The 24,484-nt window shown below is 38.2% G+C and overlaps 1 protein-coding gene across 1 annotated transcript; it reads left to right on the forward strand.

Moving 5' to 3' along the window:
- The first annotated feature begins 881 nt into the window (after positions 1 to 881).
- Positions 882 to 22,985, forward strand: LOC144044286 (ATP-sensitive inward rectifier potassium channel 10-like). The gene is made up of 6 exons (XM_077558617.1): positions 882 to 1,192; positions 9,647 to 9,992; positions 11,887 to 12,098; positions 13,093 to 13,224; positions 16,659 to 16,836; positions 18,228 to 22,985. The coding sequence occupies exons 1-6, from the start codon at positions 1,136 to 1,138 to the stop codon at positions 18,599 to 18,601; spliced, it is 1,299 nt and encodes a 432-aa protein (XP_077414743.1). The 5' UTR covers positions 882 to 1,135; the 3' UTR covers positions 18,602 to 22,985.
- Positions 22,986 to 24,484: the final 1,499 nt, after the last annotated feature.

Below are 24,484 nucleotides of genomic sequence, written 5' to 3' on the forward strand. Positions count from 1 at the left end.
ATTATTTCAAGTTGTCCAGGTATCTATCATGTATGGTGGCGGTTGTCTTGAATAACTGTCAAGAGGAACCGCTTACCTTGCAAGATGTTATGTGCACTGCATGTGCATTTATTGTGGCCTAATTTGCGGATTATTTTAGATGTCCAATTTTGTCTATCGTGCAAGATGGCGGTTGACATGAAAAAGTGACAAAAAATGTGTGACAGAGTGGGATTTATTTTATTTTTTTTATTTTGTGGATTATTTTTAGCTGTCCATTTTTCTCTCTTATGCAAGTTGCCAGTTGTCGTGAAAAAGTGATGAGAGGAGTCTGACTGAGTGTGCTTCAGATTTTATTACCTAACAATATATGTACATTGCATGTGTACTGTATGTCGTGAACCTTTTTTATTTTGTGGATTATTTCTAGTAGTCCAGTTTATTTTTATTGTGCCATGTGGTTGTTGTCATGAATTATTGATGAGAGGAGTTTATGACCGAGTGTGCTGATTTTTTTTGTACTTTATGGATTATTTCTACTTGTTCAATTGATTTCTACAAATTGGCACTTTTTAAGAATTAACCAGCTTGAGGCCTCCTTTTCCAATCGCTTTTTTGCTGTCAAGTGGGCCAGCGCACGGATGGATTGGCCTGGGGAGAGCGTGCCCTCAAATCATGCCAGGTCACCTTATCCCGAGGAGACTAAGGGCTGACATTCGGCTCACGATCGGTCGCCTTTCAGTCCAAACAGGACGCTCTGTACCGGCCAACTCTCTCCGTTACATTCATGAATGGGTGTAGAAAAAGAGCATTTGTGTCTTGTTTTCTTTTTACAGGGGCGGCTGTGAGGGGGGGGGCGACAGCTGTGGGGCGGGGGCAGCGTGCACTTGCGGTTGCCACTTCACGTGCACGACCCCGCTCCCGCTTCTTGGCGGCAAGAGTTTAGAACTCGGGGCCTCGCTCCAGAGGTGACGGCTCGGATGTGAGCGGGACGCGACAGGAATGCCGGGAGGGGGAAAACAACGAGGCGCACGGGAGGGAGAGAGAGCGGCCTCTTATATGGACCAGAGGGGGTCACCACCGCGAGAGTTTGAGGGGACAGAGGGACCGTCCGCACGGTCCCGAACTGAACCAGCACCATGCGCAACAACGGCTGATGCCACACAAAGTCCTCTCGCAAGCCAACCTTTCAACACAGGCCCGCCTTATAAAGGTAAGTCCACCTTAAGAAGAACTTATGCTGTGTTTTTTGTGGTACCTGTACATTATTTTGAGGGGATCTCTCCCTAAATAATATAATATAAATAAAATATTTGGAAAAAATTTAATGAAATATTTGTACCCAATTTGACTAAATTGCTTTATTGGTCATTTATTCCTCATAATATGTTATTGGGGTGGCATGGCTCAAGTGGTAGAGTGGTCATCTCGCAAGACCAAAGGGTTGTGGGTTCGAGCCCAGGCCATTGTGACCGTGTTGAACAAGAAACTGCACACCCAGTTGCCCCTGATGCTGAGTCATCAGTATGTAAATGAGTAGTCAAAATGTAAAGCGCTTTGAGGGCCTTGTAAGGCAGAAAAGCGCTACATAAAAGAAGTATCATTTATTGTTATTAATACAAAAAAGTGCATTTGTGTATTCAAATCAATTATTCTCAAACATCTCAAAATATATTTAACTGATCGCTTACTACTCATTAGAAGCAGTGATAATAATTACATGTTAAATGTTTATATTCTTTGTTTATTATTATTATTAATAATAAAAAATAATAAATTAATGAAAAATAAATCAATAAAAATAATTTAAGTATTGATATATGTATTGATAATGATAGTTAATCAATTTTTTTATTTGTTTATTTACTGTATCAAGTCATGTAGTATTTTATTTTTTATTTTTATATTAGTATTTTAGTATATTTGTGATTTAGTATATTTTTTAAATTACTATCAGTTAACATTTAAATGTAATATATTACAATACTTCAAAACCCATGATGATGATATTGTTATTATTAAAAAAATCAAACACTTTATTTACTAAACTTACTGAAATCATCACTAGATAAATGTTTATTTATTTTTCTATTATTTTCTCTTCAAATTTCAGTTGATTCAACATTTTTAATTTGATCGTTTTTGTTTCGTGTTTCTAATTTTTCTTTCAAATCAATCAAATGTCTAAAAACAGTTTGAAATGCAAAATTTGACCTTAAGTTAAGTATAATAGTTAAATAAATAATATTTTTATAATTAGTAATACATATTTAAATAATGTTTATTTTTTGCTATTTACTTGTGTTTTGATAAAGTGTTGTCAGTGAGACGTCACTGTAAATTCGAGTTCCCATAATGTACTTCTCCACAATATGTAATATGGTGAGTTCAGGGAGCATCGGGACAATTTGCACTGCTTGCGATTTTGCGATGTCATCGACTTTTTAATGCGACGAAATGTCACATGAGGCATTTTAGTGAATTTACTGAAATGCTCTCATGCAAGTGAAATGGCTGAATGAATTATTACTCTCACACACACTACAAAATATATCTCACACATTACAGATGGCTCTCACACACTGTATACTGAAATACTGTCACACGCCATACTGAAATTCTCTCATTTATTGAGCTGAAATTCTTATTTCATATACTGAAACACTCTCACACATGCTACTGAAATGTTTTGTTTGCTAACATACTACTGAAATCTCTCACACATCATACTGAACTACTCTCATATCTGAAATGTTCTCACACATACTGCAATGCTCTTATATATGTATATATATATATATATATATATATATATATATATAATTTCCTGGAACACACAACTTAAATTTTTAAAAAGTTGTCTCACATTCTCAACTGAAATCACAATTACTGAATTGCTCTCAAAAATCTTGAAATGCTCTCACACACTCAACTGAAACACTCTTATGATTACTTACTGAAATGCTCTAAAAAAATATTAAAATGCTCTCATTTAATGGACTGAATGCTCTCATACCCACAATATTGATATTTTTCCTCTCACACTACTTAAGCGCGCTCACATATACACAGAATTTTTTACTCACACGTACAGTACACTACTGAAACAAACTCATACATAAGTAAAGCGCTGTCACACACCCTACGAAAACATTTTCACACATACCACTGAAACGCACACACACATGCAACTAAAACAATCAGACACAGGCTACTGAAATGCTCTCACACTTGCCACTCAATATTTTCTCTCATTCTAATGAAACTCTTACATACATACACTCACATATCATAATGAAACACTATTTTTCCCTCACACTACTAAAATGATCTCTTACTACAGATTTTTTCCCTAACACTTCTAACTAAAACACGTTCACACATACCACTGAAACCCACACACAGTGCAAGTATAACACTCTCCCACACATAACTGACACACTCAAACAACTGAAATGCTCTCCCACAACCACTCAAACACTCTCACGCACACTTCTGAAATGCTTTCACACGTGCTACTGATTATTTTCTCTCTCACACTAATGAAACTCACACAAAACACTACTTGAACACTCTCACACATTATAGTGAACCACACGTGTTTCTGTAGCGCAGCTGGCCGATGGAGGTCGGTCACTCCTCCTTGCAGAATACTAACGAGGGCCTTTTGTCGCGCAACTCTCGTTTTCTTTATACACACGCACGAATGCGCGTGCGCGCATGCTCACACACATACAAGTTTGCTTTCAGTCTCACAAACACAAAATCACAAGTTTGCCTACACTCTCACATGCACACACACACAAGTTCACGTGTAATTGCCTGCCCACACGTACACACACACATATGCACACACATGCACGCACGCACGCACACACACAGGGATGCTTTTTGTCAATGGCGTCTTTTGTGTCTTTCATGTGTGAGCCAAACAAAGCATTCCTGTGAGGATGGAGGAGAGGAGACACAAGAAGGAAAGGAGGGAGAGAGGAAAAGAGGAGAAAAAAGGGAGTGAGAGAAAGCGATGGATGCGAAGGGAGGGAGCGAAGGAGGGAGGAAATGTCACTTTTGTCCTCCGGTGGGGCCGAAAAGGAAAAAAGTTTGGATTGGGGCGTCGGACGAGCGGCATCGCCAAGCGGGCAAGTGCGGCGAGTGGCGTCGTTGCCATGGCGATGGAATCCATCCTGCCCGAGAGGTCGCTCCCAATATGATTGGACGCGTGTGCGTGTGCGGACTCTTGAATAGTGTCATTGTGAGTGTGAAGCTTTTCAGGGTCTCGGCCCCCCAAAAAGGTGATGTAATGAAAGACGGTTATGTCATCAGTTGCCGGGCGGCCTTTGAGAGGCCAAAGCTGTTTTTTTTCTCCCTTGTCCATTCACACAACTAATGTAATGTCTGTCCATTCACACAATAACACAACTAGTTGATAAATTGGTCTGCCCGTTCACACAATAACACAACTCATGTAAACACGTTTGTCCGTTCACATACAGCCCCTTCCAAATGTATTGGAACAAAAAGGTCAATTCCTTTGTTTTTGTTGTATGCGGAAGACATTTGGGTTTCAGATCAAAATATGAGGCAAAAGTTGAGAATTCTAGCTTTTATTTCTTCTAGATGTGTGAAAAAACTCAGTTTAATATCTGGTGATCGAACCCACACTTCCAATAGCTGCATCAAGCTTGCGACTCATTGACTTGACCAGACTGATGCATTCTTCATTAGAATTTTTTTTCCAGGCCTTTACTGAAGCCTCTTTCAGTTCTTGTTTGTTTCTGGGGGTTTCTCCCGTCAGTCTCCTCTTCTGGAGTTAAAACGCATGCTCTATTGAGTTAAGGTCCACTGATTAACTTGGCCAGTCTAAGCTCTTCCACTTTTTTCCCCCTGAGGAACTCCGCTGTTGCGTTTTCACTGTGTGCTTTGGATCATTTTTTTTCCTCACTTATTAAGATGGTCTCAAGTAATTTAAGCCCGGTACATACATAGGGATTTTTCAAATTTTAAAATATTTTTTTAAATCTTTTGTCAGACCCCACACATAAAGATTATTTTCCACCACTGGTCAAGAATCCAGTCCGCCGAGGGAAAGCTCTCGCATGATCACACGTGACTTCACCACTGATCTGAATATGACTGGATAGCCGCTAGACCGCCATATTGCTCCTCCCAAGAAACGTTTCTCGGCATATGATCCTATACATTTATAGTATCGAAATTGGAGAACATTTGAGACAGTACTTAATAATAAGAAACAGCTTGATTTATGATGTTTTAAATTTGTTAAACATAAACAAGAGGACTTCAGGCATTTTACAACTTGCCTTAAAATCCATGTATAAATTATATGCCTAATGATGTTTACAGGGGGAAACTTGCATATTTTTAAATTAAAGAATTATAACTGTAATTCAACAAAAGATGCCTCGTCCAAATCTAACATTGGCGTCTAAGAAACTGAGCGATAAAAGAAAAAAGGTCTTCAATGCAGCACATATCGACACTTGTAAATTTTTTATTATTATTATTATTTTACTTGTTAAAAAATAGTGACCACCCCGCCAGAAACCCCCCACCCCAGCCCTTAACCCACTACTGCCTATGAGCTGTGAATGTCTAATCTGTACGTATACCATATAGTTTATACAGTAGTCTGCTCGCGAGGTGGGAGTAGCAAGATGGCCGCCCTGTGGCTTCAACGGCTTGCACGTGTGTGCATTGGGCTATCGGCTATCCAGTCATATATTCAGATCAGTGGAGTTCGCAAACACAAAGACGACCAGGCACTTCAGGGTATGCGCCGATGATTGCAGAATGTTTCCGAAGAGGGGACGGGAGCAGTACAAAGTGTTCATGTCTGCAAGGAAATACTTGCTTTGGAAAAAGATTTCTGGCAGAAGTGATACCTGTAGTCATCACGCAAAGCCTGATCCTTGTTGTAACCACTTGGTATTCATAAAAGGGATGAACTTCAGATAGGTGATATTAATTAGTTTTATGTACGGGCGCTCGTTCGTCATGTCAGAGAGCTTCCATTCACGTTACAGTCAGTCACGAACCTCGACTTCCCCTAAGATTTTCATTGTAAATATTGAACATGTTCATTATTTAAGATTGTCGGCCCCGACTGGTTTTTGACCCAATTATCAGGACAAATCCACTCTTAATACAACTCACACATAAAGATAATCTTATAAGACACAAGATTGTCGGGCGTTTGACGTCAGGAAGGGGCACCATCGGGACGAAAACAGCCCGATTGTCTTGATGTGTGTACCAGGCTTTGGATGGCAGACAGACAAACTAGTTTTGTAGACTTGAGAATTCTTTCTGCTGCTACCGTCATGAGTTACGTCATCAATAAAGACTAGAGAAGCAGCCGTGCAAGGCCAAGCCATGACAAGACCGCCACCGTGCTTCACAGATGAGCTTGTATGTTTTGGATTCGCCATACTTTGGCCTTTCCATGACTTTGTTAGAGTTTCAGCTTGGTTTCATCAGTCACACTCATCTTAGTACACCTTCATTGTATTGACTATGCCCAACGCTGATTGATTTCCCCTTTTCAAAATGGTTTGCTTTTCTCCCATAGACAGCTCTCTGGTCTTCACGTTTGCGTAACAGCAAATGGAGTTTTCACATGTCAACCCCCAAAGCAGGAAACAAGCAGTATGTAATGTTGAAGCAATTAAGCTATGAAGCAACACCTGAGCAACTACGGGCACCAATCAGTCACGTGCTCCAATACTTTTGCTCATTGAAAAGTGTGTGTCTTCAAACAAAAGGTTCTCTGTCCTGAGTACCATGAAAAAAAAGCTAGAATTGTGAAACTTTGTCTCATATTCATCTTTTTAACAGAAAACCCAAATGCAACAAAAACAAAGGTTTTGACCTTGTTGTTCCAAAACTTTTGGAGGAGACTATAATTTGTGACAAGAACTTAGCGCTCAATAGATGCTTTTCTATTCGGATAATGAGTGATGAGTGGTGGAGAGGAAGTATCCGTGCAGATTTGGCACTTTTCCTATCAAACGCTTCCAGTGGTCTCTAGTTTCCAGTCAGAGACCGCTCTTTGTGCCCTGAATGGCGAGACCCATCAGACAAGAACCTTCAGTGTTTTGGTTCTTGGCGATGCACTGCATTTGTCTTTTAACGCACCGCAGCTTCTCTTTCTCTTCTTTCCTCGCCATCTCCTCTTTTTGTCCGTCATCCCCTCCCTGCCGGGATCGGCGACCGCTCGGACGCAAGTTAGTGTGTCTAATGGCTGCCAGTACAGTCGAGCGTTTGTCCGCCTCTGCGTGGGGAAGCTATGCTTGGCAACGTTAGCATAAAGCCATAAAACTAACAGCTCCAGCAAAAACGGACAACTTTGTGATGTCATCATGTTTCCTGAATCGATTGAGAGTTTGCTTTTTTGGGCAGGCATGTCCATCGTAAATAGACCCACAAAAAAAGTCTGAAGTCACGCCTGAAAAGTCAGGAAGTCCACCATATCGGTTGGAAGCGGCCATTTAAGGGTCATTTTGGCCATTTCTAAGGATTCTTCAAAGACACGGTTGATCTACCTGGTTTCACTTATCTTCCTAAAATATGGCAGGCATGTCTAACATGAGTAGACCCACAAAAAAAGTTTCAAGAAGCTAAAAGACAGAGGAAATATGACATTTTGGTTTCAAGCGGACGTTTCGTAGTCATTTTGGCCCTTTCCATGGGTTCCATCAAAGACAAACTTGACCGACCCATTTCTTTTAGCTTCATGAAATTTGGCAGGCATGTCTGTCATGATTAAACCCACAAAAAAAAAGTTTCAAGAACCCATGCTGTAAAATTCACAGGAAGGCTGCAATGGTAGTTTAATTCTTTAAAGGTCTCATATTATTCAACTTTTCCACATACTAAAATAGTTCTCAAATGTGTAAAAGACATACGGAAAAAAAATGTCTGTGACATACGTTTGTCAAAATTGACAAAAAAATATTTTTGCTGTCCCTAAATCAGCCAAAAAACGCTCGGTTCAAAACAGCCTGTTTTAGGGGCGTGTCACTTTTATGTAAATAGAGGAACGAGGCCACGCCTAGGCCTTACCCTTCTCTCTAAAAGGGGCTGTGATTTTAGCTCTGGTAGCCATGTGCTAATTTTGTGAATGGAAACGATTCGGCCATGGCGTGCAGAAGCAGTGTGGTACAACCATACCAATTTGAGCCAAACAGACATGTCTTTTACACATTTGAGAACTATTTTCATGTGTGGAAAAGTGGCATAACGTTTTACCGTAAGAAAAAGTAGCATAACGTTACTACAGAGACTATGTTGTAGCGTTAGTTTGTGATTGTTTAGGCAATGGTTATTTTGCCGTAACCGGCAACTCTCCTGCGGGCATTGTTTTGTCGTGAATGTCTCGGATTTGCCTTGATTGCTTGTAGACATTTACAAGCGGTTACAAATGTGCACATTTAGGCCACTGCGCGGTCGCAACATGCAAGCCGTCACGTTGAGACCACTTAGCAGCCGGTTACCATTACAAAGTTACGTCAACTAGGTGGCGAGTTGCCGGTCATGGCAAAATAACCACCACGGATTCTATATTGGCCAAACATTACGCGATCGCTTCAGTATTATCCAAAGGTCTGATATGGCACATCTCTAATTGAAAAGATAGGAAGGAAGGAAGGCTAAATCAAAATAAAATGTTAAACTTACATCTTTCACGTTTGCAGTCGTGTCACATACACAGGAGGCAAATCCACATCCCGAAAGTAAAAACCCTGCCACAGTTTGGCTTTAGCCCCAGGTGCTAGCTAGATAGCACCCGTGGTGCTCGTTTACCTTTTAGCTAGCTTCTGAGCTAGCTCCCATGGTGCTTGTTTACCTTTTATGGAGCTAGCCAGCTAGCATCAGGGGCTAAAGCCAAACTGTGACAGGGTTTTTACTTCCTGGTCACACAACGTTGGGACCGATCCATTATGTTTAATTGGGTTGCAAATCCAGCTCTGAACAGGCTTTTGCTAACTAAACAGTCCTTCGAGAAATGCTGTTGGTACACGTCCACGTCACTAAATCACGGAAGTTTAATCTACCCGTTTGAAGCACACATTTTAGAAAAGAGAAGAAAGCTAACAAAGTCGTGGATGGACTTTTTTCATACCTGGTTGGATTCTAGACATGCCGGCGATTCGTTTTATTGATAGAAAACATTTTTATACTATGGGATCTTTAACATGATATTTTTGTCTAATATCTGTGGTTCAACTTTGGGGACATTCAGACAAACTCTCTTGGAGGAGTTTTTTATATGACGGCTGAAATGGCCGCTGTTAAATTACATGTTGCAAAGTGAGACTGGCTTTGTGGGTCAAATTAAAAAAATAAAATTGTGAGATAAGTTATAACATTTGTTTTGTTATTCATCAAATGGCATGTTCCACTTACCACAATGTCAAAAACACAAATTGGTGGCAGGTTTAAATTTGGTGGCAGTCTTGTAAAGACACCTGGAAACAAAATGAGAGACTACTACCTGTCTCATATAATATGGAGGACATTTTTTATTTATTTAAAAAGAGCAAATATGTAAATCCACAGCTGCTGAGCATGCGTAAGCAATCGACTGTATACAAACGTTTCAAGAAATCCTCGATGAGACTTGCTGAGTTGTTGTCTTCTTCCCCAGATGACGTCCGCCACTCCGCCTTCCTCCCGTAGCTCCTCCCCCCAGAAAGTGTGCCACTCCCAGACGCAGACGGACGTCTTGAAACCCCTGCTGGGCGGCGGCCTCTCCATCACCGGCGGCACGCTGCGGAAGCGGCGGCGAGTGCTGTCCAAAGATGGCCGCAGCAACATCCGCATCGAGCACGTCAGCGGGCGCGGGTCTCTGTACATGCGAGACCTGTGGACCACCTTTGTGGACATGCAGTGGCGCTACAAATTCTTCCTGTTCACCGCCACCTTTGCCGGGACCTGGTTCCTGTTTGGGGTGCTGTGGTACTTGCTGGCACTGGTGCATGGCGACCTGCTCGGTAAGAGACAAAATGGGGAGATTTCATAACCTTACCTGCAAGACGGAATGTCTGGGAATAGTGAGTTCACAACCTCCAGAGAATCCATCTTGTACGGAGCCAGTGGTTTTGGATCAATCACAAAGCAATATTGGGTTTGGGGGCAAGAGAAGTGGCTGTGGGAAACAAACCTAACATGGACGAATGCATGGACGCTTCAATTAATTCTGCTCTCACAGAATTACTCAAGAACAGCGAGAGGCGCTTTTTGCATTTATAACTGCGGTATATATGTTTGTGTTTGTTTGTTTTTTTAACCTACGATATTTTCATCCATTACTGTGATTAGTCAAAGAGTTTGGTAGGCTTGTAACAAGTTGCCATATTGCCCAATCATCTTGAAGTATTGTACAGAATGTCCCGCCTGTCCCGAGCAGATCACATTGGAGCAGTGCCAGATTGATATTCTGGAGAACTCCTTCAAGTGATTCACATGAACAATCTGAGATTTCACACTGGATATCTAAAACTATACCAAAAAAAAAGAAAAATCAAAAATATAATGACGATGAATAATAAAATCATTAATAAATGATAAAAAAAAAGATTGCATGATATATATATATATATATAGTTTTATGATAATGTTGACAAATAAAGTGGATTTTTTAAAGTTTATTTATGAAAATAGTCTGATCTTTGCCGGAAAAAAACTCATAATCTTGTAGAACTGTATAAAAAAAGGCCCAAGAATGAAGCCATTTTTAAAATTTTGTACTTGTATTTTTTAGTCACATTTATCATGAGAAAAAAAATCTTTCTTTTATGAGAATTTAATCAGAAAAAAAATGCCGTTCCCGAAGATCACTTTTTTTTCAAGTAACTTTACAACATTCAGAAAAATAATGTTGTTTTTTTTCTTGAATTCTCTTAGTCACATTTATCATGAGAAAAAAATCTTCCTTTTATGAGAATTTAACTTAGATAAATAAAATAATGCTGTTCCCGAAGATCACTTTTTCTTCAAGTAACTTCCCAACATTCAGAAAAATAATGCAAATTTTTTTTTCTTGAATTCTTTTAGTCACATTTTCTATGGTAAAACTCATATTAGAAATAAGTTTAGGCCTGTATAAAAAATAGTCATCTTCTGAAGATAGTCATATTCTTTCATTAAAAAAGTCCTAATTCTTTTAGTCACATTTATCATGAGAAAAAAAATCTTCCTTTTATGAGAATTTAATCAGATGGGAAAAAAAATGCCATTCCCGAAGATCACTTTTTTTTCAAGTAACTTCACAAAAATCAGAAAAATAATGCAATTTTTTTTTCTTGAATTATTTTAGGCACATTTTCTATGGTAAAACTCAGATTAGAAATAAGTTTAGGCCTGTATAAAAAATAGTCATCTTCTGAAGATAGTCATATTCTTTCATTAAAAAAGTCCTAATAAAAATCTGTATGTAAAAGTCATAATAAATAACCAAAAAAGAATTTAGTGCCATCTAGTGGTGAACTAATAGAATGTAATGATCTAAGTGTGAAGCGCGGCGGCCATTTTGTAGCACTCGCACTACGGCGCCTCAGAAAGACCACATTTCGCTAGCCTACCACCATTGACTACGTTCACAAAGTTCTTCTTCAGGTATCTGGCGCGGGAAAGTGGCAGCCAAACATGTCAGACTCCTGAAAGGGGTGGCACGGCCTATGTAATATAATTATCCATTATTAGACTTAGTTATATCAAAACATTTACATTGATGAGATAAGACATTTTCTGTTTGAAAAAAATTGAAAACTTCTACATTGTCTCGAAGTCCCTTTATTATTTTTTTTTTTTGGGAGAGAGAACATCATAATAAATGGAGAAGAAAAATGGCTTTACAGTATGACAAGAATCCAATTGTGCTTGCAGAGTTCGAGCCGCCGTCCAACCACACTCCGTGCGTGATGCAGATGCAGACGCTGACGGGCGCCTTCCTCTTCTCGCTGGAGTCGCAGACCACCATCGGCTACGGTTTCCGCTGCATCACCGAGGAGTGCCCCGTCGCCATCGTCCTGCTCATCATCCAGCTGCTCATCACCACGCTCATGGAGATCTTCATCACTGGAACCTTCCTGGCAAAGGTGAAGGCGTTGCTATTTTGCTTCAGACCTACTGTGTGAGCAGTGACGTGCAAAGTGTGTGTGTGTGTGTGTGTGTGAAGGGGGGAAGGGGGGGTGTGACTGTGGAACATTCCCCGTCGAAGAAAAGGTTAAATAGGCAGTAACAGTACGCCTGTGTATCAACAGTGGACGCATTCATTTTTGTCATAAGGGTATGACTTTTTTCCCCGTAATATTAAGTTATTCTAAAAAAATATAACTTTATTCTTAAGAAATTATGACTTTAAAAAATGACTTTCACTTAAAAATAATTGAGATTACTTAAAAAAAAAAAGAAAAAAAATTCTTCTAAAAGAAAGAAAAAAGACGGACAAAATTGCTACTTAAATGAGACCTTTTCTCAAAATATACAAATGGCAACCCCAAAAATACAGAAAAATAAATTATTACTAAAAAAGTAAAATAAAAATTCAGAATCTCTTAAGGTTCCATTCAAAGAAAAATCACCCTTTTCTCCCAAATAGCTCTAGAAATTATGTTTTAACTGGGGGGAAAACTTTTTTCCCCAAAAAACTCGCAATATTGTGTCATTAAAAAAAAGTTTCGGAATTGGATGACTTTTTTTTCAAAAGGTACAAACTCGCCCCACTGACTTTTTCTATTTAAGACTCTATTTTCATACTGTTAAAACATTTAGTTCTAAAAATCCGATTCACATAAAAAAAAAAAAAATCCAAGTTTTTTTTGAATTTTTATACTTTTTCAATCATCAATAATCCCTGCGGTGAAACTGTCAAAAATCATTTTGATTCAGTTTGGGTACCGTATGAGAACAAAATGCAAATTTGAAGTTGTAATTGTTATGCAGTGGTAAAAGTGCTATCTATGACATCTGCTAGCCAGAGGCTGAGCTGCACTGTATTTGTTTATGGAGTTGCAAGAATGTTGTCTGAATGTTGCGCACCGTATGAAAAAATGTAGACTTAAGTCAAAATCCGGTGGTATCGTCCGTCAGGTGTCCCGTCCGAAGAAGCGAGGCGAGACGGTGAAGTTCAGTCAGCACGCCGTGGTGTCAACGCAGGAGGGACGCCCGTGCCTCATGATCAGGGTGGCCAACATGCGGAAGAGCCTCCTGCTCGGCTGTCAGGCGAGTATCCACAAGGATTGTCTTCTTTTTGCAACACTCAATCAAGAAAGATTGATTATAAAGCACTTTTCAACAAAAGTATATATATATATATATGTATATTAGTGGTGTTAGAAAAAATCGATTTGGCAATATATCGCGATATTACAGCGCGCAATTCTCGAATCGATTCGATATGCGGCCAAATCGATTTTTTAATGGGAATATTCAACAAAACGTCTTACTTAGGGTTAGGATTCACACATTAAACATGGAAGATGTAATATTAATGGAACATTAAGCCTTAATATTTTATTTCAGTGCTGTTCAAACATGAAACAGACTGCAGCCTGAATTTTCAGATAAATACATTTTCATACAAATCTTACAGTGTACATGTACACTGATTAGTATTTTCTTAATCTGAGTTTTAAAAAAAATCGCAATAATCATTTTATAGATTCTTATCGGGATTAATCGCTATTGAATCGAATCGTGACCTATGAATCGTGATACGAATCGAATTGCCAGGTACTAGGCAATTCACACCCCTATATATATATATATATATAGCTTTTCTTAGTTTTTTCTATTTAATATGTTGTCTGTCTTCTCTTTCGGCAAAGTGCAATATCAAAAGTTTGTCGTCTTAGAAAAGTGTAACCGAAGTAGTTTTGTTTTTAGGAAAGTGTAACATACATTAATAGTTTCTTTCTTTCTTTTTTTTATTTTATTTTTTAGAAAAGTACAACATAAAAAGTTTGTCTTCTTTTTAAACAAGTGTATTATTAGTCTCTCTTTTTTTCAGGGAAGTATTAGTAGTTTGTCTTTGTCAAAATCAGTTTGTTTTTAGGAAAGTGCAACATTGGCAGTTTGTGTATTTTGTATAGTGCAACATTATGAGTTTCTCTTTTTTTTTTTTTTTTTTTTTTTTAGCAAAGTGTAAAATAAATACAATAAATAACAATAATAATAATGAAACAAAGTGTCATTTGAGCAAGTCTGTGAACGAAGTTGTGTTGTCTTTGGCTGATATCAAGTGTAGTGCTGTTTTTATTGTGTTTAACATTGCTAGTTTCATTTCTTTAAAGAAGTGCAATATTAGTAGTTCTCTCTCTCTCTCTCTTTCTCTCTCTCTCTCTCCCTCTGTTTTAGGAAAGTGCAACATCAGTAGTTTGTTTTTCTAGGAAAATGAAAACTGTGTCTTACTTTTTCAATTAAGTTCAACAGCAGCCATTTTCACTTATTTAAGGAAGTGAAACATCAACAGTTTGTCTTCTTTTTAAGAAGATGCAACATTGCCAGTTTGAAGCATTTTGTCTTTTTAGGGTTAGGGTTATTTAGGAAAAGTGCTACACTACAGTTTTTCTCCATAGGTTTGGCACAGTTTTTGAAACTGAGATGACATTTTCAAAATACCGTGGACAAATCCCAAAATCACCTCACAATTGGTGCCAACTGATCCTTATTCCTTTTATCAAATTGCCAATGTCTTAGTACATGTCTCAGAGGATCTGTACAAATGGTTGTGTACATTTAGCCTACCGTTAGCACAATGTGCCCACATTTAGCACATTTTCCAAATGAATAGATCTTGCTGATCGAGCTGAATTAGTTGTTTTTCAGTCGAATGGCTGTCCTCTCCCAAACATGTCAGCTGGATTTCAGTGTGTAAGTCATAATATGCGAAAAGTTTTTCAAAAATATACAGAATTCGGCTTACACTTTCTTTTGTTGCACTCTAATGTGTTGTTGTAGTTGGTGTGAATAAAAACGGTTGCAATTTCCTTGACTGTGAGTATGTCAAACCGCAAACTTTGAATACTGCTCTTGTAAAATCACCCCACCCCACCCCCAGTTTTATATATAATTGTATTTTTTTAGCTGTTGTGAGAAAACATCTAATGATTTTGACTTGTGGTGCTCACAGAATGCCAATGATGCATTTTGGGGACACTGACTACTTGTATGACATAGAAATTTGATTTTGACACATGGGTGAGCTGTTTTGCGAGAAATATGAGCTTTTGCAGATGATCCAAAGAGTTGTGCAAAATCATACAAGTTCTTTTTGGCAAAAGAACTAAGTGAATTCAAATGAGTCGAAGCAACTGAGAAGGATCTTGGCAGTTGTGACAGTACCGACTGTTTGTTTGGCAAAGGAACTTGGAATGAAACATGTGTGACCAGTTTTGAGATAGAAATGTGCTTTTGCTATTGAACTGAAATGTAAGTCTGTTTAGCCAAATGAGCAGTTTTGAAAATGTCATCTCATTTTCAAGAAATGTGCCAAACCTATGGAGAAGAACTGTAATGGCAGGGTTGGAAGGGTTACTTTTAAAATGTATTCCGTTACAGTTACAAGTTACTTGCTTAGTAACGTAATCCAAGTATCATAATATTAAAGTAATGTAACTTGATTGCTTTGGATTACTTTTGGATTACCTCAATTCCAATACCAAGTGTACTAATGAAGACAAAATAAAAATAAATACCACCACATTATTTATGTCTATAAAGTGCGCCCTTGCTATTTGTGGGTGACAGGGACAGCCTACTAAAAAAATCATTGTGTAATTGACATCCACTAAAATGCATGTATTGATAGTTTGATTGATTGATTGATTGAAGGCCATATGCTGTTTTCAAACTGTCGCTGAAAGCAACCACCCCTCACAGACAGATAGATCGATAGATAGATAGATTCTCATAAGAATCGCGATTCTCATTTAGTACAGTTCAGAATCGATTTTAAATGTCCCAAAATCGATTTTATTTAAATTATTTTATACTGTCTTCCCTTTGTTTATGTGTGCCTTTATCGGGAGTGCTGTTCATGTTGTACCCTATTTGGCCACTTAGGGGCAGTGTGGTTCCACGCGGTCTGATACACTGTTAAGTTGTAGCCACATTAGAGAGTAGAAGAAAAAAATCACGACCAAGTTATTCCAATAAAATCATTTTTTTTGCAGCGTGGAGCCGTTCTTTTGAGTGATAAAAGTGCCGCGAGTAGCGTGCTAATTAGCATTAGCGAGTCAGACTGGAGTAGATCATTACGATTACTTGAACATGTATAAATTGAAGCAAAAATCAGTCAATCAAATCATTTTGAATCAAAAATCTTTCTCAATCAAAAATCGATTCTGAATCGAATCGCGCACTCAAAAATTGGAATCGAATCGTGAGACATTCAAAGATTCCCACCCCTAATAGATGGATGGATTGATAGATAGATAGATAGATAGATAGATAGATAGATAGATAGATAGATTGATAGATTTCCCCCAAACGCATGCACACACTAAGAAAGTACATCAGTCGTTTGTTATCTTTCTACCTAAAAATAAAAACATCAATAGTTTGTCTTTTAGAGTTAAATGCAACATGAATTTGTCTTCTTTTGAAGAAAGTGCAACCTGAATAGTTTGTCTTCTTTGTGTGCGCGTTGTGTCCAGGTGACGGGTAAACTGCTGCAGTCGTCTCTGACCAAGGAGGGCGAGACGGTTCGCCTGGACCAGAGGAACGTGGCCTTCCAGGTGGACACGTCCAGCGACAGTCCTTTCCTCATCCTGCCGCTCACCTTCTACCACGTCATCGACGACGACAGCCCCCTCAGGGCCTGGGCGGCCAAGGGTGCGTCCCGCCTGCTTCCTCTCTGACCGCTCTTTTCACCAAAATCGAATTGCACTGCCAGAAATTAATTCTCACAAGAATAACTTTTACACTCACAATACACAAAACAAAATGCAACTTTTAGTACTTTCTAGAAAGGTAAAAGTCATAGATGGACATCGTCTCATCTTTGTGTTTCAAACCGTATATGTTGCTTTTGTCTTTTTTTTTTTTTTTACCATAACTTTTAGTACGACTTTTTTCCTCACATACAGTTAGTTGTGCTTGAAACTTTAGCACAACTGTAAATGTACAAAAGCTAAACATCGCGTAATGACACAAAAATGATATGAATCGTCACCAAAATTCACATGCACATCTCTACACGTCATCGTCAACATTATTTTGGATTTTATGGGCATCAAGCACAACTGTAAATACATTTCCCCCTTAAAATCTCGTGATATTTCGGCATTATTATATAATGAAGAAATATAACGGTTACCATAAAAAAAAATCACAAAAATATGACTTTCTAAAATGAAAATGTGAGTCATCTGACTCACAAATGAAAATTAGTGTCAGACAACTCGCATTATTTTGTGATGTATATATTTATATTTGCTAAACTTATGGTAATAAATTATTTATTAAGGGGGAACTGTTTGATTTCTTTTGTTAAAAAAGTATCATACTTTTAAGGCATTCTTTGTGTGTGTGTGTGGGGGGGTGGGGGTGGGGGTGGAGTGGGGGGGGTCATTTCTTGAATTAAAAAAGTCAGAATATCACAAAAATAAATTTGTAATATTTTTTTTACTTGAGGAAAAATAAATTTTTGGAAAGAAAGTCATAGTCTAAATTAGTAATGGTTTTATTTTTATTCTGAGAAATGTGTTTTCTTCATTTCATTAAAAAAAAAAAAAGTACCTCACAAGTAATTTTTTTCCAAACAAAAATGATTCATATTACAAAATGGCAGTTGCATTTTATTTCAGTAATATATTTATGAGTATTAAAAAAAATCATACACAAGTAAAGTATTTTAGGGGACACATTAATTTCTTTTGTTTAAACATTTTTGACTCAGGAGATTGATTTAGGGGGAACACGTTTCTTGAAAACAAAATTAAAAAAATTTAAGTGAACTTTTATTTGAAGAAAAATCACATTTTAATGAGAAAATAAGTAATACGAGTCTTTTTATTTTATTTTTTATTTTAGATAATTCTGCTCCCATATCCCCATTAAAGGTAGAAAGCTAAAAAAAAAATAAAATATATATATATATATATATATATATTTTTTTTTTTCTCATGTGATTTAATGGAAAAAGTTGCATTTATTTGCTACTGTTACAGTTTTTTTGATAGAAAAAGTCTGTAAGGAAAAGTACATGAATCTTTTCCATCCAGGCGGCGGCTGGACTGATCCGGAATTGGCCGACTTTGAGCTGCTGGTCATCCTGAGCGCGACAGTGGAGCCCACGTCGGCCACCTGCCAGGTTCGCACCTCCTACCTGCCCGACGAGATCCTGTGGGGCTACGAGTTCCCGCCCGTGGTCTCCCTGTCGCCGTCTGGCAAATATGTGGCCGACTTCACCTTTTTCGACAAGGTGGCCAAGAGCAAGGCGGCGCCCGTCTTCAAGCCGTCGGGTGGCCAGCCACACAGCTGCCAGAGCAACGGCGGCGGGAAACTCGCCGATGGGTCCGACCCGGAGAAGATCCGCCTGGAGCGAAGCTACCGGGAGGAGCGAGGTCGCGTCAGCGTTCGCATCAGCAACGTGTGAGCCGATATGGGACTTGTGTCTGGGCCGGGGTGCCGTCTGCCTGACAAAACCTGAGCGCAAACTCAGGAAAATCAAATAGCACTGAAAGATGGACTGGCAAGAGGTGTCTGACTGTAACAAATGTATATAGCCTCTGTAGCTGTGCCAATACTTTCATCGAAAAGGCGCATTTTCACATACTGGAGGTTTCCCAATACTTCTTTCCAAACTCCACATTTTCCCTTCCATCAAGTGTCCCAATATTTTTGTCCAAACTCCACATTTTCACTCCCTTGGGTGTCCCAATATTTATTTTTTCACTCCATGAATTATGCCATTTTTCTCCCCAAACTTCCTATTTTCACTTCTTTTACAGCGCCCCCTGTTGCTTTGGTATGTACTTTTTTCTTTTTTTTAAAGTTACATTCGATTAGCCAGTGTTGCCATTGGTGCCTTTGCACAAGTGTCTTTCTTCAAGCTTCTGATTGACTGAAATGACCTTTTAGTGCCTCCTGTCGGGGTGACTTTTACTGAGCAATTCCTTTTAATCTGGACAGAGAAGGAATATTAGGGCCACACGGAAAAAATCAAGTACTACGAGAACAAAAACGTGTGATACTGCCAGAATAAAGTAATTTTATAGTAGTGATTTTATTTCGGGGCAGCACGGTGGCTGACTGGTTAGCACGTCCGCCTCCCAGTGAAGAGGACATGAGATCGAGTCCGGGCTTCGGCCTTCCTGGGTGGAGTTTGCATGTTCTCCCCGTGCTTGCGTGGGTTTTCACCGGGTATTCCGGTTTCCTCCCACATTCCAAAAACATGCATGGCAGGTTAATTGAACACTCCAAATTGTCCCTAGGTGTGAATGTGAGTGTGGTTGTTCATCTCTGTGTGCCCTGCGATTGGCTGGCAACCAGTTCAGGGTGTACCCCGCCTACTGCCCGAAGCCAGCTGGGATAGGCTCCAGCACCCCCGCGACCCTTGTGAGGAAAAAGCGGCCAAGAAAATGGATGGATGGATGGATTTTATTTCGTTTAAATAAAGTTAAATATATATATTTTTTATGTTACAAGGATAAATGAGTATTTTGGGGGTAAAAAGTAGTAATCATGAGAGACAAAAAATATTTTATTTTGTTTAAAAAGTCAGAATTTGTAAAAAAAAAAAAATTAAAATAAAATAAAAAAACATTTCCCATTTAAAAAAGTCATAATTTTACAAGAATAAAATTCACTATTTTTGTTTTGTTTTAAAATCTCCTGTTTTCTTTAAAAAAATCAAGATATAAAAAAAGTATACAAAAAAATCACATTTCATTTCAGGAGAAAAAGTTGATTTATTTTCATTTTATTTCAAAATAGGAGAATTTTTTTCATACATTTCTCAAAAATACAGCTGTGCCTTGAGATAAAAGTTTACTTCTCAAACACTCTTACCTCAAATTGTCTTTTACTATTGAAATGAATAGAAATGTAATTAATCTGTCCCAACCGCCCCAAAACACCAAAATAAATGTGTTTTCCATCAGAAAAATTGCACCCAACTGTACTGTACTATATAAAAGTACACAACGACAACATTTGCTCTCTACATGACCAGCAACTTCACAAAAGCAGACTGAATTGTTCTTCCTTGTTGTTCTTCTGTGGTCTAAAGGTACATTCGTGCCACCAAATTTCAATGAGCACAACTGTAGATAAATTGTAAAGAAAGACCTTTCTTGCTATCTGACATGCACAATGATTCACTGTTGTGTCAAATGCTGCAGTATAACGCCCACTACTGGTGAGGGGGTCTAAAAACACCTCAGCTTGCAAACGCCACATGACCAAACTTAGAAAACAGATGAGCCGTAATTAGGCGTGACCTGAGCCCTGAGCAACTGTGATGTCATTTTCAGTCAACAGCAAGTGACACAAAACAAACCCCGAGATGGATAAAAATGGGTGAATTATGCTTGTACATTCATTTCCCACAAACACAATATTAATTCGAATGTTGTGTTTACACTGGTGGGGGCACATATAACATGTTACTGTAAAGAAAATGATGTGGCTTGACTTCCCGTTTAAGTACCAGTAGCTAGTATTGGCATCTTTCATAATTTTTGATCGACCTGATACTGATACTTTGTATCGGTACTCACCATCCTATTTAGGATTTTAGTTGTCTTTTAATATTTGCTTTCATTAAAAAGGGATCAAACTAATTACAAATAAATAAATAAATAAAAATCATACACAAAAAATGAACTTTTGCCTTTAAAATTTTTTATAAAATATGCCTTGTTTAAAAAGGGATCAAACTAATTACAAATAAATAAATAAATAAAAATCATACACAAAAAATGAACTTTTGCCTTTAAAATTTTTTATAAAATATGCCTTGTTTAAAAAGGGATAAAACTAAATATAAATATATAAAAATCCTACACAAATGCAACTTTTGTCTTTAAAAAATGTATAAAATATGCCTTGTTTAAAAAGGGATAAAACTAAATATAAATAAATAAATAAAAATCCTACACAAATGCAATTTTTGTCTTGTTTTCTAAAATTAATCCTTCGAAAATATGACTTCTTTAAAAAAAAGTACTCTGACCTTATTCTTGTAAGACTGCCACTTTATTCTATTCTTATGAAATGGTATTTAGTTTTCTCTGTGGCCTTAACACTCCTTTCTATTTTTGTATCCCAAAGTGGGCACATTTATTTTTATTTTTAAATATTTGTGTATGTGTGTACATACTTCACATCATAAAAACATAGTAATATGTTAGGAAATGACTCCATAACACGAGCTAACGTATCATGTGCTGTTTTCACGAGACAATAGTGCGTGTGTGTGGTTATCAGTAAATGAGGTACTGGCTTTCTGTGGAAAATGCAAATATTGATACAGTGCTTGCAAACGGCTCACTTAGAAACCACTCCACCCACATGCAACTTCCGCCCCCTGTCACTGGTTTCCTGTGTGTTTTCAGTATCCAGTGTTAAAGTCTTCAGTTTGTGTTGCACATGTAAAATTTAGGCCGAAAATGTATGCACTTTTTGGGACTGTGTGCCAATGACTATGTAAACAATGTGTTGTTACCTTACACTCACTGGCCACGTTAGCTTGGTCGAAATTGCCTTGGTGCTGTCCCTTCTGAATTTTTCTTTTGTTTTTGAAAATTCAGTCCAAGAAACCAGTTTCCCGAAGCAACATAACATTTAATAGCAATGACTATCATGAATAGAGGAAGAAAAAAGTCGTTTTGACTCAGAAATAAACACTTCTTAAATACAGGATGTTTAAACAGGAACTCCACAATGGACACCTGTCATCAACGTTTGTTTGACACCAGCTGTGGGACGTTACAAGTATACAAACAGTTGTTTACCCTCCAGCCAATCGCAGAGCGGCAGGTGGTGAAGGGCATGAACGTTGAGCTCGTATGGGTTGAACCATGTGAGGGGTCAGTTTTGAATTGTTTGTTTACAAACAGAAACGGTTTGACTACAAACAGAAATGGTCAAAACTCCGGACGGTGCCTTTAATAATAAGAAATTTAATAGCAACGTCAATCATGAGTAGACCCACATTAAAGTCTCAAAATACCGTGGCCGCTAAACCAGAAAGTTTGCTATTTTGGTTTCAAGCAACCATTTTAGGCAAATTTTGACCATCTCCAGGACTTTTGGAAAATTCCAGCTAGAGATTTTGTTATATGACAGGTGACTGACGCTAAATTTTCATGGATTTGTTTGTGAGTAGAGTTGAGTTTGATTGTAGGCGGAGCATGGTGGCAAAATTTCATGAGTCGCCATGAACCGCAAAACGCTAGAATCTGTACATGCCATTTTGGAAAATTCAGCCCCAAAGCCAGTTTCCCTACGCAACATAACATTTAATAGCAATGACTATCATGAGTTGACCAAGAAAAAAAAGTCTCAAGAAGACATGCCTAAAAATGCACAGGGAGTCTGCAATTATTTTCATTTTCACAATTTTTCTTTGGCATCTTCAAAAGTGAACTCGTCCTTAGGATTTTGCCCAATTGCTACAAGATTTGGACCATGTATACACAACAGATGGACAATGCCAAATTCCTCAACATTTGAGTTTTTGTCTAAAGCACGGACTGCTCATCGCTGCTTGCAGCTTTAATTGTTACCTCATGAAGAGGCCGGTGAGTGCAAGATGGTCATCACATTAGATGTGTGATGTTCCGTTTGTACAAAATGTAAAAAAAAACACACTACTGACATTTTGTTTTGAGTCCAAACCCTGCTGATGTGTACTGTAAGTACTGTAAGTCCCACCTTAACCCCCTAGGCTGCTAATTTCAATACTGGTCTAAATGAAATTTTGAAACGATTGATACCAGTATAAGCAAATGTGAATAAAACGTTTACCCAGCTGCCTCATTTTTGTCATGCACGGTGGCGGTTCCAGATGTACATTGCTAAAATGCCAAGGACTTTTAGTTTTTGTCATTGCATGTTGAGTAGAAGAGCATGGTGACAAAATTGGATGAATCGCCATGAATTACGAAAATCTAGTCATAAGAGAAATTTTGAAAAATCTGTTGCCAAAGCCAGTTTCCCTAATTTAGCAACATGAAAATTGATATGTCTATCATGGGCAGACCTAAAAAAAAAAGTCTAGAAAATGAAGCCTGCCATTTTATTTGAAGCATCCATCGTGTAATAATTTTGACCATTTCCAAGACTTCTTTAAAGTGAATTCTATCAAGAGATTTTATCCAATTTCCACCAAATTCAAACCTCGTATCTGAGGCAGCTGGACGATGGATGTGTGTGAGCGTAGGTGAGTTCGGGTTAAAATGAAGTTGTGTCAGTGGAACCTAGCGGTGAAATTTATCGGCTTGCTATGAAGCAAAACACTCAAAATTGACAATAGCGCATGACATTTGGGAAAATTCATCCGCTGAAGCCAGTTTCCCTGAGCAACATGAAACTTATCAGCAACGTGCATCGTTAATCAACCAGCAAAAGTCTCAAGAAGCCATGAGCGCAAAGACACGGGAAGTCCTATATTTTGGTTTGGCAAAGCCATTTTAAGCTAATCTTGACCATTTGCAGGGTTCCTTTTAAGGCAAGCAAGACATTTTCTCCGATTGCTACCAAATTTGGACCGCATATGCTAGGCCAGGCTTTCCCAATGCTGGTCCTACACTGTTAATAAAAAAAAGGGAAAAAAAGTCATATTTACTACTATTTATTCCTATTAATTAATACTAAGAAGTTTTTTTTTTCACTCAGAAATTCAAAGTAAATTTTACAAGCAGAGTTTTGAGTACATTTGACCAGTTTATTTCAAAATAAATAAATAACTGGCGAGTTTTCATCATTGTATGTTAGCCCAGCTAGGATGCGGTTTGACGACTCGCTCTAAAGTTAAAAAAAAAAGTCTAATAAATCACCACTGCCTGCAGATTTTATTCTTTTTATGCTACATTTAAATCTGACGCAAAATAGATTGTAGCGTTACGTCCTAACATTATGGATTACAACATATTGTGTAGGAGGGGCATAACAATTAGTATGCATCTGATTGAAAAAAATGGGAGGTTGCACTGGCAAGACGTACTGTGCCGGTGCCGCGATATGTCCATCATTTGGCGCCTGCGGGTTTCAAGCTCCTTTGAGCAGGGGCACGTGCACCCAATCAGGGCCCTCAGCCACTTGTGTCTTGCCCCAGGTGTGTCTTGTTGTGTTGATTCATGGTTGTTTTCCTATCGTCATGCTGCCAGTTTTTTTTTTTCCATGTCCTCCCCACATTTTGTTTCATTGACATTTGGAGTTTGCTTTTGTTTTGCACAATTAAATTCCTTTTTTTTCGTCACCTATGCCTCCTTGCCCTGCTTTCCTGCATTTGGTGACTGTATTGTTGTCATGG

Source organism: Vanacampus margaritifer, chromosome 2 (genome assembly GCF_051991255.1).
Source record: "Vanacampus margaritifer isolate UIUO_Vmar chromosome 2, RoL_Vmar_1.0, whole genome shotgun sequence".
NCBI lineage: Eukaryota > Metazoa > Chordata > Actinopteri > Syngnathiformes > Syngnathidae > Vanacampus > Vanacampus margaritifer.

Excerpts from the sequence above, each read along its gene's own strand:
- LOC144044286 (XM_077558617.1), top strand. The coding sequence starts at position 1,136 with ATGCCACACAAAGTCCTCTCGCAAGCCAACCTTTCAACACAGGCCCGC. Across the intron at positions 9,993-11,886 it reads GGTGCATGGCGACCTGCTCG|AGTTCGAGCCGCCGTCCAAC; the intron begins GTAAGAGACAAA and ends TTGTGCTTGCAG. Across the intron at positions 13,225-16,658 it reads GCCTCCTGCTCGGCTGTCAG|GTGACGGGTAAACTGCTGCA; the intron begins GCGAGTATCCAC and ends CGTTGTGTCCAG.